At 34.7% G+C, this 16,686-nt stretch overlaps 1 protein-coding gene across 1 annotated transcript in view; it reads right to left on the bottom strand.

Moving 5' to 3' along the window:
• aub (piwi like RNA-mediated gene silencing protein aubergine) overlaps positions 1 to 16,686 on the bottom strand; it is a 78,152-nt gene that overhangs the window by 58,420 nt on the left and 3,046 nt on the right. Inside the window, exons 2-6 of the mRNA XM_089232313.1 lie at positions 14,800 to 14,979; positions 8,711 to 8,909; positions 4,947 to 5,164; positions 4,150 to 4,274; positions 3,317 to 3,397 (exon numbers count right to left, since the gene is read on the bottom strand). Of these exons, the coding sequence (XP_089088439.1) occupies positions 3,317 to 3,397; positions 4,150 to 4,274; positions 4,947 to 5,164; positions 8,711 to 8,909; positions 14,800 to 14,961 (785 nt within the window). The 5' untranslated portion in view covers positions 14,962 to 14,979. The remainder of the gene's footprint in view (positions 1 to 3,316; positions 3,398 to 4,149; positions 4,275 to 4,946; positions 5,165 to 8,710; positions 8,910 to 14,799; positions 14,980 to 16,686) is intronic.

Below are 16,686 nucleotides of genomic sequence, written 5' to 3'. Positions count from 1 at the left end.
CTTTGACTCACGGAAACCCTTTGAGTAAAAAATTCTATGGCAGAGCCCCGTAGACCAATTTTTCAATTATTCAAAGTTACTGATAATTTTTACTATTTAAAAATATTAAATTTTTAAAAATTTTACTATTTTCTACATTTTCCTCAAGCGGCCGCGAAGCCCCCCGGAGAGTGCACAAGGAGCCCCCAAGTCTCCATGGAGCACCAGTTGAGAACTGCTGTTCTAAAAGATTGACTCGAGCTAAAGCAAAATGACAGAAATGACTTGGTAACAATTTTTGGACAAAACAGTGTACTTGCAACTACAGATAATTCTATCTTGTCTCTCCTTACAATATGTTATACTATACCCGGCGTTGCCCAGGATTTCTTCAATGAGGCTTTTTTGGATCACGTGATAGCTCCCTCTTTCTTTGAGGAACACGCAAACCGTGTCTAAGTTCACCTGTGCGACTGATGAAAGAAAAATCTAGATTTCAAAAGAAACGTAAAAATAATTTTTTTTTCCTTCTTTTCTAAAGGGTGCTAGGTATTTTGATTCTCCCCCCCCCCCACCTTTTGAACTCCATGTTATCCATGTCTGCCTGTTTTTACTTCAAAAAATGCTTAAAGCTGTGGAATTTTTTCGATGTACTTTTTACGGGCCCATAATTAATTTTAAAACAACCTAAACTATATGAATTTATTCAGTTGAATATTAAAAGACAATACGGAGACATTAATTTTCATGCTTGAGAAGATATAAATAAAAAGTTGAAATCAATGTTATTGCTTGGATATCTAACTCGAAAGTAGGTCCGGCTAATTACTTCATATTTAATTTTCTGGGCTTCGTATATCTCTAAGCGAACTCAATATTACAGAAATAGAGTATTTAATACAATTTTTAAAATTATTGATGTGACAGAAAACCCCACCGAATTTCCACATTTGAATCGGCAATCTCAACACTGATTTCTATGAGGATCATCCTTTTCCTGACCATCAAAGCAATGCTGATGATGATTACGACATTCAAAAAACCTCATTACTGGGAGTACTGAAAATGTGGCAAACTATTATAAAGGCATAAATATTATACATATACCTCCCCACCCCCATCTATATACTGAAAAAGCAGGTTCAGTGACCTTGACCAGCATTGGTTTCTAGTATGCAAAATCTCACCCTTCAAGTGATAAAACATTTTGCTCATGTACACTAAAGAGTGTCTCAGTAAGGGATCCAGAAGAAAATACAGATAAAGATTGTGGATAAGGCTTCCTTATTCTCTCCCAGAGGATCTGAAAGAAAATCTATGGGGGAAAGTGAAGACCAACCACTGGAATGGGAATTAATCGCCCTTTTAATTTTTACCCCTTCAGATTTTCCCTGACTTTCCAGGTTGCTGGGAACCCTGGAGAAGTAATTAGTTTTGTTGTTTTTGCTGAAGTCGTGCTTTCGTTCTCTTCAGTTTCAAGTATTTTTAAACGTTTGATATCTCGCTTCTTTTACCAGAATTTACCCATTTCATATTTAAAATAAGTGTTTTATCATGCTTCGAGATAAGTTCTTTTGCTAAACCATTCTCAGAATATTTATTAGAAATTATAAGGAATTAATAGAGATTAAAAACCATAGGCATCTTTTTATCAGCCACCTCGTTAGGCATTTTGCCTGTTGTGACGTTGCATTTGTATTTATTGAAAATAATGATAAAACTATTAGGAATTTAATAGAATTCTATTTTGACAAAAAATTCAATCCGAGTACATGTTTTCACTCCCCTATTTTTCACTTATTTTGTGACCCTTTTTCTCATTTCGTTACTTTTCCATGATCATAGACACCCGAATTTGCCAACAGCCTTTATGTCACAACTTCTCATGGTGAAGACGAATTCATCATTGCTGTTTCTCCAGTGTAATGATACACTGTTTTGCAAACTTTTCCGTTCTGTTAAAGGATCAATATATATCCATCAATCATATATTGCTATCCCGCCCCTAGAGGCATACCCCTAACGGGTCCCGAAGTTCAACATAGAGATCAATCCCTTTCAGCACCAGTCCAATTTCCTCAGAGCTGTCTAAAAAAAATTTAGCTTTAAGCTACCTATTTAATTATACCCCCCCCCTTCGTTTACTTCTCCAACTCTATATCACAAAACAAACAAAAGTAAAATTATATCAAAATCAATAGCACAACAATATACAAAATAAACAAAGGATGGGGAACATGGAAAGCAGGGCTTCAATAAAATATAGATCAAAACTTATGAAGTCCCGGGATATCTTAATTGCTAATTGGTAGCGAGATATCCCAGAGCTTCCTACCAACAAATCGCCAGAAACAATATTAATAAAAAAATGAAATATCACAATAGTCTAGACAGTTTCAAAAACACCATCAAAGCGAACAGCCTGTGTGCAAGGAAAAAAATAAATGACATAAAAATAATCCCCTCAGCTTTATAAAGACTATACACTATTTTATTTTCTGTTAAAGGATATACAAATGTTTCGTCAAATACAGCCAGTCAGGGAAAATCGACACAATTTAAAAAATAATGTAAGGAACACATAAATCAAAGTAAACTTTTTTCTCAGTAAAAAAATAACTGGAAAAAGCAATTGAAGGTTTTTTTTGTTGTTCTGTGGGCGAGTGACAATTTGCATAGGTTGACCCCATTCTATACGTTGCGGGATGCCTGGGCGCCGAATCCCGTGGAGAGGGGCCCCTCAAGCTAATTCCATTTGTGGCCCCAAGAAATAAAACTACGAAGAGATCAAATGATGTTATCAAAAAGTCTTTCCATTGCGATGCCGGAAATTGTAGTAGATTTTCCACCCCTGACATTGCAACACCAGCAAAATAGCTGCAAAAGAATGATTTTGACAATAACAGGATGACACAACATCTGGCTCTGACACGCACCTGACCTTAACCTGCAACTCTAGACTTTGGAGGGTGCCTCAAAATGTTAAGTACAGTGATCAGATAGCAAAATTTGAATTGGAAGCACATCCACATCATTATCATGACATTCTCTGATCTGTTGTTGAAGAAGCATTTTTGTGCTTCCATCCTGCAGCCAGAACACGGACAACACATTCAACATTGCTTGTATAAGTTTTAGTTGCTTAATGAATTTATCCAGCGAAAGTTTGTGTTTAAGTCTGTCATTTTTTTTATATTCAACTGAAATATACAATCCAAAACCATGAATAGCATAGAAAAAATAAAATTTAGGTTACAAAATTAATAGGATACGAGGATTAATAAATAAAAATCAAGGTGAAATATTAAATACAAAAAAGTTTGTTAGAAAAACCTACTTGTAGTTAGAAATTTCTGTGATGGCCTGTGGATCAAAATAATATCGTCCCAACAACTGATACTTCAGATGTTGAAGATTTCTGTAAATGGAAGAATACAATCATTAATATCTATGAAAATACTATGATAATTTTCTAATTATGCTTTTGCAAAACATTTCATGCCAAATAAAATGAAACTGAATTGATGCAATTCAATCTCCACACATACACAAAAAAAATTCAAGGAGCCCATTTGGCTTACAATGACCTAAAAACATTTTATTGGAACAGGATGTTAGTTGACGACTGTGACATTGGGCTCCCACTCTTGTATCTCTATAGCTTCTATTGCCTCCCTCCCTAAGAGACATCGTCCACTCTAAGAAACACTGACCTTGACACTATGAAGGAAATATTTCAGACTGAATGTCTCTCCCAAAAGGTATTAATTGGGATTGAACAAATCGCGACAAAAATCTAGGCATCAAAAAATTTTACCCAAAGAAAAGTTCAAAATGCTTCTTTCTTTAGGGCATAGTGTGACCCTTTTCTATGTTGGCAGATAACTGCTATGAATTCCAAGTATTTTGTGCTACTCTCAGCCTATAATTTAAGAACTACACAACATTTTACGCACCAATACCCATTTTTTAGTCACCATGGCAGTGTTAGATTTGTCCAGCCCCAATGTTCATCACTTGTGCATGCAAGAGTCACTCATCATGTACAAAAAACATTTCATGATACAATGGTTAACTTTTCATTTACCAGCCTATGATATAACACTCATTTGTATTATTTATACCATGCTCGAACTCAATCTCTGAAGGAATTTGCATTGAAGAGATTACCTTCGCATCTGAGTATTGAACAAACGACCTAATTCTGGATTCTTCGACTGCAACTCGCCAACGTGCTTGAAAGTGATTCTAATGTTTTCTCCATCAGATTGACGCTGGGAGAACACCTCCGTTAGCTATGAATACAAATCAGTCATTAGTTAGAAAGTAATTTCAAATTAAAAGAATGTTAGAATATTTTTTTTCATAAAAGACAGCTTAACACTTAAATGACCACATATTATTTCCCGCAGGCTTACTTTTACACTACTACTACTAAACCACACATGTACCTCGTCCATGTTCCTCTGCGGAACCTCTAACGAATTGGTACACGCGGGAATGTGCGTGTACGTGTAGTGAAACCTGACGTGAAGTTTGTTTCTGTGTAGTGCTGCCATCTGCCACCAGTTTTTCTAACTATGAGTGAAGTGTAATGATTGAATAATTAATCATTGTAGGCCTGTTGCTCTCTGTGACGAGACTTTTTAATCGGCTCGCATTTGCGCCTCGAAGTTGGGAACCACGGGAAACCAATTTCAGCTTACTTTTACACTGGCAATTTTCTCGTTTGGAAATGAAAAACAAATACATAAGCAATTAAAAATCCAGAAATCTTGTTACCGGTCTTTTATATCTCAGCATTGAAAAATTAAAAACCTTGTGAGAGGTCGTTTAAGTGTTAACATCAGAAAGAAAAAATCTTTCAGGGCAATACAAAACAATTCATTGACATACACCCTTATATATTCTTATAAAAATTTATAGAATTGATAAAGACAATTTCAACCAGGAAGTCGGTTTCTTACTTCTTTCTCCAGCCTTGTAGTAGTCTTCAAATCTGACATGCCGTCAAACAGATAGCACTGCCCGAGCGTTTGACGATGGGAAGCTATCATAGCTTTCCTCACTCGCACACTCTCAACATTTGGTTCAAAGTTTACGTGGTACTGGTGCACAACCCAATTGTCTCTGGCAAGGACTTCAAAGAAATTAGCAACTAATTGTACTTGAGTTCCAGATCTACCTATAAGGTATTTAAAAAACAACTTAAGAGAATACTCGTACAATAAAATTATACTAATACCCAAATTTATGTCTTGGTAATTCTCTATTTTATATTCTCAAAATGTATGACTTCTACATTACCTCCAGGACATGCAGTTTGAATGTCTAACTACTACTTTTAATATAAATTGTCTCAAGAATCTCTTTCCCTTTCCACGCACACAACCTAGCTTTGTTCGAGCTGCAGTCTTGGCTATCAGAACCAGATAAATAACCAGAAATTCACGTGCCATCTGGCACACTACTCAAAATAGACACTTGAATCATTTTGCATCTGAAAAATACCAAATGCTGTCACACTAGATTTACTTTTACAGTGGAACTTTGGTAACAAGCTTAATTCATTCCACCAACATGCTCGTTATTCGAATCAAACTTCTTCATAGGAAATAATGGGAACTGATAATTTGTTCCACAATTTTTCATTCACAAAAATGACTAATAAAAATGGCATTCAATCAATAATTGAACAATAATTATATGTAATGCAATAAAATATACATAATATAAAGAATGTCATAAACATACAATATGATAATGTTTATAAATTAACTTACGTTAAACGACAAGAGGAAGAGGACGACTATAGTTTAGGACGATTTACAGACTCACTCAAAAAATTAGAAAAAGAAAATGCACGACTAAAAATCAAAAGCAGGACAGCCCCCCCCCCCCCCAGACAACATAACTATAGCACAGCGGTTCTCAAGCTTTTCCGACTTGTGGAGCCCTTTTCAGTGAATAACTTCTTCGGGGGAGCCCTGCTTAACTCGAGGAGCCCCTTTTTAATATATTATTTATACGGTGGTACCCTTTAGATCTTTTCTTTTTTTGGTTTGTTTATCAAATTTATTGATTTATTTTATTATTCTCGAGTGGCCGCTGACCACAGATTGAGAAATGCTGCCATAGCATAATACATAAAATCCCTAAATTTTTTTTTTTTTTTTAAATTTGGAATTAACTTTCCTTTTTCATAGCACTATTTTAGTTATCCTATAAGATTGACTCAAGTCAAAGCAAAATGACGGTTACAAAACCAATTTTTGGACAAAACAGTGTACTAGCAACCACAGATAATTCTTTTGTCTCTCCTCATATATATATTATTCTTTTTTTTGGAGTTCAAGTTTTTTAAGAATGACGCTCCGAGGCCACTTTCAAAAACACAGTGCAAAATGTGTAAATTACAAGATTCGATGTAAATAAGGCATGGTGAACCAGATAGTTTTACTGCGTTCTTTTTATAAAGGGATTTGTTCACATTTTACTGTTCAATGCCGGTATAATCATTCTTGACAAACGAAGCACTTTCATTTCTAGCTCTTTGCTGAGCATTGTAAATATTGTTTATGCCTCTTCACACATGCCTTAAAAATACAGAAGACAACTGAATGCTATTGGGTAGCATCAGAATCATCAAACCTAGAATAGGCCTATGTATCCAACTGCTTTGTAATGTGAACTGTTGTTTCATCTATTTGCACAATAATTTTTAATGATGAATATTAATTACTATTTAAGAACATGAAGTAATAAATACAAAATTATTTTTTTCCATCTAGACAGAAGTTTTTAATGACTACTATACTTGTTGAACCTTCAAACTAAACAAATGAAAAATTAATAAACCAAATGGTCTACATTCCTCCCCCAAATAACCTTAAAAACTATACAATTTTTGCTTTGGCAGAATCATTAATTGCAATCTCCAACATTTGTAATATTTGGCAATATATTGATGATTCCCTGCTCAATTAAAACCAATTAGATGAATTTTGTTGATAGGATTTGGTAAAAAAGTAGGACAAAACCGAGAAACGAGAACATTTTATCAAAAAGTAGGAAGAATGGGAGCCCTGTCACTGTTTGCAAATTTATTCCGAAAATTGGCCTGTTAAAATCGTCAGGCAGATGAAGGTATTCTGTAGGTCTGTTACTATACATGACATTGCCTTGTATAAAGTGATTGATATGAATCATTAAATACAAATGTCAAAAATATTTTAAGTTATTCTGCGGTTTTAAGTACCCATAAATGGCTAATTTAGACAAGTGGAAATCACCTCCAGAGTAATGAATCCTCAGAATGACTGCTATCTCCTCTTAACCAGAGATTTTTTTAATTATTACTGCTCTTTTAAAAAATATTTCAAATTTTTAATTCAATGAAACAGGGGTATTTAACATAGAGGAATTTAAAAAAAAAAAAAAAAAAAAAAAAAAAAAGAGACATGAGACTAGCTCCTATAAGTTTGGGTTCGATTAAAAAAACTTTATGGTTCTATTTTTGATGGATCAGGACAATTTTGGATACATTTTCTACAGGGTTGGAAAAAATTGAAGAAAAAATTCAGGCACCATCCCCTGATTTTTCATTATCCAAATTCATTTATTTTGCCACAAACAATCTTCTTGCTACAGTTCCGCATACAATTCAAGGTTCAGATACAATTATGCAGAAGTGGTTGTATGTGAACAATTATTCCCTTACTGCACAATGGTCAGTTTTATTGATCAAATACATAGTTTAACACTCACCAAAAATGTATATTTGGACATAATATAAGATGTACATAGAAAGGATGGACATTACATGTTTAAATTAAATATTTTAAGGTTGTGGGAAAAAAATTCAATTTTCCTCAAAAACCTGGGGTTTTTTACAACCGTTTTATACGCATGCTGTCAAAACCTTCAAAGAACTGCTGAAATTTTACAGGCTGTTTAAGTCTTACGTCATCATCGATGGGGGAGGGGGTTGCTGACTTGATGACAAGGGGGAGAGGGTTTGGATAATGCTTACGCCATCAACCACCCTTTATGAATTATGAAAATATGAAATATTCTTAATGGCATCTTACTCGGAGTGCCAAAAACGAGTAAAACCTTTCGATAGTTTGTGGGCACTTGAAGTAACATCCCCCTAATTATAAGTGCCCTACAGAGCAGTAAATTTATTTACTGCTTCAAATTTTATATTCACTATTTAGCGATGCGAATATGTTTGCAATGGACTGTATATAATGTATTGTTGAAGTAAATGCATCACACCAAGTGAAATATTTAATTAAAGTAAATTATTTAATAAAGTAATTATACTATTTTCAATATTTTTTGAGATCGTTACATAATTTGCCATATTATGTCAATTGAACTTCTATTAAGCGGAAACCTGTGTTCAATGGAAAAAAATCTCATTCCCATTGAAGACAGGTTTCACAGGTTCTAAGCGAAATATAAAAAATATCTTTGTAGCAGTGTCACAAAATCTGAAAAAAAAAAAAAGATACAAAGGGATTCATTGCAGTGAAAGATTCGTTGAATTGAAAGGAGGCAAACATTAAGCTATTGGCAATTCCAAGTAAAATATTTTTGCAGAGGGAACTACTGTTATATATCAAGCATCATTGTAATGAGGTTTCACTAATTGTTTTCAATTACTCATTTCAGTACATATATATTTTTTATCAAAGTATTTTTTTTACCAAGTATAATTTCTTACCAGTTTTATCTGTGACATGTGCAGGTCTGGTGAAATCTAACTCGTAATCATCCCTCCTTCTCATGGCACCTCTTCCAGCACTATCTCCACCAATCTGCATCCCAGCGATACCATGCTGCACTGCTTCCACCCCTTCCCTCTGGGTGCCTCGATGGGCTCTTCTTCCACCAGCAGCTAATCCAGGATGTGCAGCGGCAGCCTGTGCAAAAGTTATTTTTTCTATTACAAGCCAATTCTAGTTCAATAATAAAAAAAAGAAACTTTTTAATTACTTTAAAATAACCATTTGAAAAAACGTCTTTGCAACAAGTTCTTATTGCTTCACACTTGGTAATCAGCATCAGTATGAGAGATCCAACTTATACTGATAACTTATGCAGCCTCTTTATGACAGGGTTCCCATCTATCATTTTCATGACCAAAACAACAAAATACAATAAATAAAAATGAAGAAAACCCGCTTCTCTAGATGCAGTACAAGAGATTTCGCTTCAGGTAGAAGAGGACATATTCAAATTCTCGTGGTAGCACTAGCGTCAGGCGTTGGATATATGGGGCAATTATAAAAAAACTATCCCGACATATGGGCCCCTAACTATCATACCATTCACAGAAACTGAATGAAATTTTGACATAAGGTATTTTGAGGTATGCGCTCAAGAATGATATGGAAAACAACAGTGTCACCAACAGTTACGGTTACAGTGAGAAAATTTCGAAAATATCAAATGGCAACACCAAGTTTTTTGTATTGGAATGCGATCTCCATACTGAAAAACACTACATAGCGTTGGAATGTCACCTGTAGCACGAAAATCCCCGGAGCTAGGCAAGTAAAAAGGACTTTGCCGTGCACCACCAGAGCATTAATGTTCGTTTCATTGGTCACACCGTTTCTTCGGCTGAGATCCCAGCCTGATTAGTCCTCCACAAGGTCATGTGGAAAATTTATGAAACACAATAAAATGCTTCATTTTATGCTGCTTCTCTGTCCTTATTGGTTGTCCTCACTTTTAGTCTATCTACCGCCGGTGATTTTCATGCTAAAGTTGCCGTTTGAACGCTATTTAGGGTTTTTCACAATGGAGATCACATTCCAATACAAAAAACTTGGTGTTGATATTTGATATTTTCAAAATTTTCTCACTGTAACCGTAACTGTTAGAGTGACACTGTTGTTTTCCATATCATTCTTGAGCGCATACATCAAAATACCTTATGCCAAAATTTCATTCAGTTTCTGTGAATGGTATGATAGTTAGGGGCCCATATGTCGGGATAGTTTTTTTATAATCACCCTGTATATGTGTAATAAGGCAGTTACTTCCTGTAGTTGACACAATTTTCTGATGACTGGTTTCGCCTGTAGGCTACTTCAAAATAGGGTCTTTTAATTATGGACGCCCTGTATATATTCTTTGTCTGACTTCTTTAGGGTATAGTGACCCCTTTCATATGTTGGCAGATATACTGCTATAAATTTTAAACATTTTGTGCTGCTCCATGTGTGTAGTTATAATTTAATAATTACACACAAACTAAAAATTTAGATGCCAATAACACTTTTCCATGGTGATCTGGGATTCGTCCAACCCCTACTATAGATACTAAGCTGTTCAAGAAATGAACCCTCGTATAATCTGGTTTGACAACCCCCTGGTACAATTTGGCAACTCTTTCAATTCCATTTCTACACTGTTCCCACTTGTCTTCTGTCTTATTTTCTTGTTAATGACTTCCACAAGAACAAAATTTCTATGAAAACGTTTTCCTCACCATTCTCGGTAGATATCGAAAGTGTTCCACCAGAGCTACAATTAGGATTTTCAGATTTGCAATGTGACTCTGCAGTTAAATTACATTATCATTTTCTTACATTTTCATTATCAGACGTGCCAACTTTTGAAATCCAGAAATCCGGAGATTCTCCCTAGGGGGGTACCCCCCCCCCCGAGACCCATAGACTATCAAAAAAAAGTTCATAAAAAAAATTTCGGGATCTCTTTTTTTTTAATAAATTAAGAAAAAGTTAAATTCTTCCCCCCCCCCCGAGGCAGGTTCAGCATTGCCCCTGAGAAGAATATAATTCCAGGTCAGTCTTTCCATGCAGAATAGAGAAATCACAACTACATACTGTTCATAAATTATAAGTGTTTCCTTACGTGGATGCTATCAGTGATTGATAATCTTGGGTATATGAATTCTTAAAAGCTTTATATTTAGCTTTATATAGCTTAAAGTTTTATATTTTCTTTCTGAAGATGTTTAATCAGAAAAAACGATTTAAAAAAATTCAAATTACAACGCTGCGGCTAAAAAAACGTGTTAACCGCACGGATGTTAATGGAATACAATAACGATTATACAGGAATTTTGACAACCAAGGTCACGTCCCTGATAAATGATTGCCCATAAACGCTACGAAAACGAAGTCGCATCTTTGCCAGTTGCTTAAATGTGGTCACAGAGACCTTTTTTACGGCTGTCCTCCATGGGTGTTTTCCTTAACGACGACGGTAATCATTGACGCCACGAAAACGTGAAAACTCGTGTAAAATCTAATTTTCCTCCAAAATCCGGAGAGCGGGAGGGAGGATGAAAAATCGGGAGAGTTGGCAGGTCTGCATTATGCTTCATACAATATAAAAAATACCTAAAATAATTGGTCTCTCCAATTGAGCTTAATTTTTCAAAACAAAAATACTACATAATGGGATCAAAATATGTAGTACACATTTTAATTCATCGTATCTGAGCGTACGTAGGATCAACCTTTGGCGGTGGGGTAGGGCACACTAGGATTGATTAGAGGCACAAGAAATCAGATAAATTTAAAGTTACCAAAAGTATTGAAAGTATTTTCAAGTAACAGAAATGTATTAATATAGCAAAAAAGGTATTTTTTGACACTATAATTTAAAACTTTTTTTCAATCATTTAAAATTAATATTTGTTAAAATTGAATTGAATGTTTAAATTTTTAATATTTTAAAATACTTTGGAAGGGAGGGAAATAGCAGACAAATTTTTTATGTGACTCTCGAGCGTAAAACCGTTGCAAGATTCTGGTATAACGAAATGAAAAATCAGTTCTAACGAACTCTAAAACAAAAATCCGAAAAACAGTCAAACTCCATCTACTCTTTCAATGTTTTTGATAAAATCGGACAAAATTGAAATTGAAAATTCAAACACAGTAGTTATAGGATCTCCTAGGAAAAAGATATAACTTTTGAATTCACAAAATGTGTGAATGCAGCTGTCTTTACCTGGTTTCAGGACATTCGTTCCCAAAATGTGCCAGTTACCGGTGGTCCACTCATAAGAGAAAAGGTTTTGGAATTCACATGTGCTGTTAAATACAAAAACTTTCAAGTAAAAGTGTTGGCTGGTTGGATCGTTCAAAAGAACGAACGGTATGGTGTGGTAGCAAAACAGATTTGCGGGAAAGAAAATTCAGTTGATATGAAAAACGTGAATGAATGGAAAGCTGGTGAAATAGTGAAAGGGATAAATGAAAAAAAGGCCTACAGGGCTCCACCGTAGAAATTATGTACCAGAAAAAGCTCTGCGAGTCAAGAAAAGATTGAGAATCGCTGCACTAGAGTATGCTTTGCTACCTACAGCATCTGAAGCCCTAGCTAGTTTGGAACCCTAAAATGATATTTAACAAATAGAGAACCTTCCAGCCTGTTTGTTTGAGCATGTGTATACTTTAAAACAACGGTTCTCAACTGGTGCTCCGCGGAGCCCTCAGGGCTCCTTGTGCACTCTCCAGGGGCTCCGCGGCTACTCGAGGAATTTTTTTTTTTTTAAATTATAAATCCTTTTAAGTAGTAAAAATAAATCAATAACTTTGATGAATAATTAAGAAATGGACCTACTGGACTCCGCCGCAGAATTTTACTAAAAAGGGCTCAGAGTCAAAAATGTTGAGAACAGCTGCTTTGGAGGAATTTGTTGTTTCCTTGGCTTCCACAATACTAGTGCAAAATAATAATTACGGATTATTTGCCTCTAAAATGTTAATTAAATAAAACTTATGCAAAAAACTCCAATGCTCAATTGATATGAATTGCTTTGTGTTATTTTTAAAATTCAACTTCATTCTTTTTTTTTATTAACTAGAAAGTAAATAACTTAACCATAGAATGAAATTCTGCTGCGATTTTTTTTTTTTTTGCGCATGTTAAAAATTGGAAATTTCTTTATAACAAAGTGATTTCTTCTGTTTCTTGAGTTCGTTATAACGGGATTCGACTGTATTCTTAGAATATTCTCCAGGTCATGATGAGAGGTCAAAAGTTTGGTTATGGAGATTTTAGAAACCTTTAGATTAAAACCTTAAAAAATTATTTTAAAATTAAATAAATTTTCAGAACAGAAAAGAAATTAAACCAAAGTTGATTGATAAAGGAAACTATTCATATACAATCACTTTCATTATAAGAAGATACAGAACTGTTGTGGTTTTTCAATGCACATTCATTCAAATTCTATATCACTCACATTTCTTTGAAAGTTAAGCAATTCAGCCCTGTTGGTTTAATTTTCTTGCTTTCACACTTTAATATTGCGGTCTACAAACTTCAATGTTCCCACCTTGACGGGAAGAGAGACAGGGACAGAATATTCTCTCAAAGGACTATTATAAATTACTAGAGAATATTCTTATCGAAAATAATTATTCTCAAGTTATTTATCGAGATTAGCCTATTTATTATAATACATGTTATTACATGTAGTCTTAATAATACTCTGGAAAGATTCCGGTAACTGAAGATATTCTCTGGAAGCACTATTTTATTAATAACTTCAGAAAAATTATTTTCTATATGAATATTCCCCGGTAATTTATAAAAGTAGTCCTTCCTGAGAATATTCTCAAGGATATTATATGTATTATAAATATTATAAATAACAGGAGAATATTCTCATCAAGAACTTACAAAAATATTCTCAAGTTATTTATAATAGTAGTCCTACCAGAGAATATTCTCAAGAATTTTACATCTCTAGCCATAATAATCAAGATTATTTGCAATGCATGTGCTACTCCACGTATTTTTACACGCAGATCATACGCCTTGTTTTACACATTCTCGCCGTTCCTACAAAATATTTTTCGGCTGTCTTCTTATTTTCGTAAAAATTCTACGTTTGTCACTCTTTACTTCATTTATAAGTAATTTATAATAGTAGTCCTACCAGAGAATATTTGAGAATATTCTCCAAAAGATTATTCTCGAGAATTTTACATGTCTATTCCAAAATATTAACAATTTCTTAAAAAAATATACATTCGCAAGTAGGAACGAAGTGAATTTATGCTAAAATATTGGAATAAATTAAAATTTCTTTTATATTATCTGTGAAGAATTAGATACTTGTGCCCCTCCAAAAGACGATTCTGCTTACACACCCATGATTTTAACGATGTGAGACAGTGACTACAGCATAGCAGCTAGATGAAAAAACTGGATATTCAAGGTCGAGTTTTTACAGATTTGGTTTTTTTCCACGATATCTGGAAGGTTTTACAATATGAACGGCCGTTCCAATCCTTTACAATTGAAAAAAAAATAAGCATTCACAATATTATCAGAACAAGATGAATTTACGGCATATAAATGCCAGCCAATAGCCACAAAAGTACAGTAATTTCCCGCATGTAACCGGAAGGGGAAAAATCCGCAGGGTAATAAAAAATCTGAAGTTTGAAACTTCTGTACACAGCCCCTCATTCAGGGAAGCAACCAGATATCGATCATCTTAATTTTCAACAACCCACCTGTATATCAATACAGTAGTCTACAAAATTAGTAAAACCAGTTTTTCAAGGTCGCACGATCATGATACAGAGGAAAAAAAGTGGCGAGGTTTTTCTCTCTATTTTTCTTCTTAGAACTAGGAAAGAGGACATGTGAACAAAAATTTTTATGCACCCTTTTCCGAAATTCCTGGTATTTAACAAGTTATAAAGCGTCAATGGCATCTCTGGATAGTTGAACGTCATTTTCACCTTTTACAACTAAATAAAATACACCATTATATAAATCAACTGTTCAAATGTGATAAATTATACGTACTGCATGTTGCGGAACTTGCTGCTGCTGTGGCGGTGGTTGTTGTTGCTGTTGTGGTGGTTGCTGCACCCTCTCACCTGGACGAGGCAAATCTGTAGGGGTCTGGCGGGATGCTCTGCCTCTAGCGAACCCCCGACCTTTGGATCTAGTTGGAGGATCACTCATGTTCTTACTTCTGCTTCACTAAAATAAAACTTCATTAGACTCTAAATGTTAATACATAATACAATACATGATACTTGGTGTGACATGTGAACAGATGTATTTTTAAAACCTCTGAACAGTTTAAACCTTAACTGACATGGTGTCATTTTGTACTACATGGATCACCAACCTTCCCTTCAGAAAAAAAATGCATCAAGCCCATCCTGTTATCAGTACCTTTTGTGCTGGTTGTTTACATGTGTTTGACAAATTTATATTTTATTATTCTTTCCTTTATATGTTATATCATTTTCTTTAAACTTTGTCAGGTACGCAGAAGTGCCAGCTTCTGGAATCCAGAAATTTAGATTCTCCTGAAATAGGGTACATACACCCTGTCATAGACCTGATCGGAAAAAAAAATTAAGAAAAAGTTCCAAACACCCTCTATCCCCCAAAGCAGAATGTGTCAAAAAACAATTACATGCATGGCAATTTTTACAGCAGAACATTTCCAGTCAGGAGGGCTCGTCGCAGAACAGTGCTAAACATTCTGCTTTGGGACCTCTATCCCTCCCCAAGCAGAATTCAATACCAGTCTTTCCATGCAGAATAGAGAAATCACATCTACGTACTGTTCATAAAACATAGGTTTCTTTTCATGGATGCTATCAATGATTGATAATCGTGGGTACATGAACTCTTAAAAGCTGTTTAATATTTTCTTTCTGACGATATATTTAATCAGAAGAAACAATTAAAAAACTTAAAAACAATTAAAAAGCTGTCAACACAAAAACTTATGGCTGTTAATGGAATGTAATTATATAGGAATTTCGGCAACCAAGGTAATCTCCCTGAAATTATTGCAGATAAACACTAAATAAACAAAGTCAGTTTTACCAGTTGCTTAAATGCAACCACCAAGACCTTTTTTATTGTTGCTTGACGGAAATGACCATGGCTGCCCTCTATGGGCGTTTTCCCTAACGACAATAGTCATAACGTGAAACCTAGTGGAAAACCTAATTTCCTGTCAAAATCCGGAGAAATTTAAACATCTGGAGAACAGAAGGAAGGGTGAAAAATCTGGTCTCCCGCCTGAATCCGGAGAGTTGGTAGGTCTGGGTACGGAATGATCTCTTCCCCCACCACTTGTGTAAACTATTTTTTCTGATGGCAGATGTGTTCGGATCAGAATGGCTAGCATCCATGAAGCAGTTATTTTGACGATTTAAAATTAATCGTGCAACATCAAATATCTAAAAGTTGAGCATGAGAACAGCGCTGTTAATGAACCATACCAATGATATGTGTATTCAACATGTCACAGAGTTTTTAACGACAAAAGACTTTCAGACTTCGTATAAATAACTATTAAAGAAATAATTTCTGTGATCTGGATGTTATACCGAAACTAATATTTAGAAAGAAAAACTATTCCAGGACACAAATCACTTCTTTCCAAATATTAGTTTCAGCATAACAGAAAAATAAAAATTTCTTTTGATCACGGATTGAAAAAAAAATCAGACATGCCAACTTTTGGAATCCAGAAATCTAGAGACTTTCCGGAGGAGCGGGTTTCCCCCCAGACCCCAGTCCATGCTTTACAAGATTATTCATAATAATTTAAATTTCGATACGTCAGTTTTCTGATTAAGCCTTCCTATGTTTCCAATAGACTTGACCACCCTAAAAAAATATTTTTTTGCCTCTACAGATTGGTATTGGAAAAAACTGAAT

This window comes from Pholcus phalangioides, unplaced genomic scaffold (genome assembly GCF_987345545.1).
Source record: "Pholcus phalangioides strain wild (caught in Gottingen) unplaced genomic scaffold, Ppha-v1.0 ptg000005l_1, whole genome shotgun sequence".
Taxonomy (NCBI): domain Eukaryota; kingdom Metazoa; phylum Arthropoda; class Arachnida; order Araneae; family Pholcidae; genus Pholcus; species Pholcus phalangioides.
The sequence above is the reverse complement of the archived record's forward strand: the minus strand, read 5'-3'. Positions and strand labels throughout refer to the sequence as shown.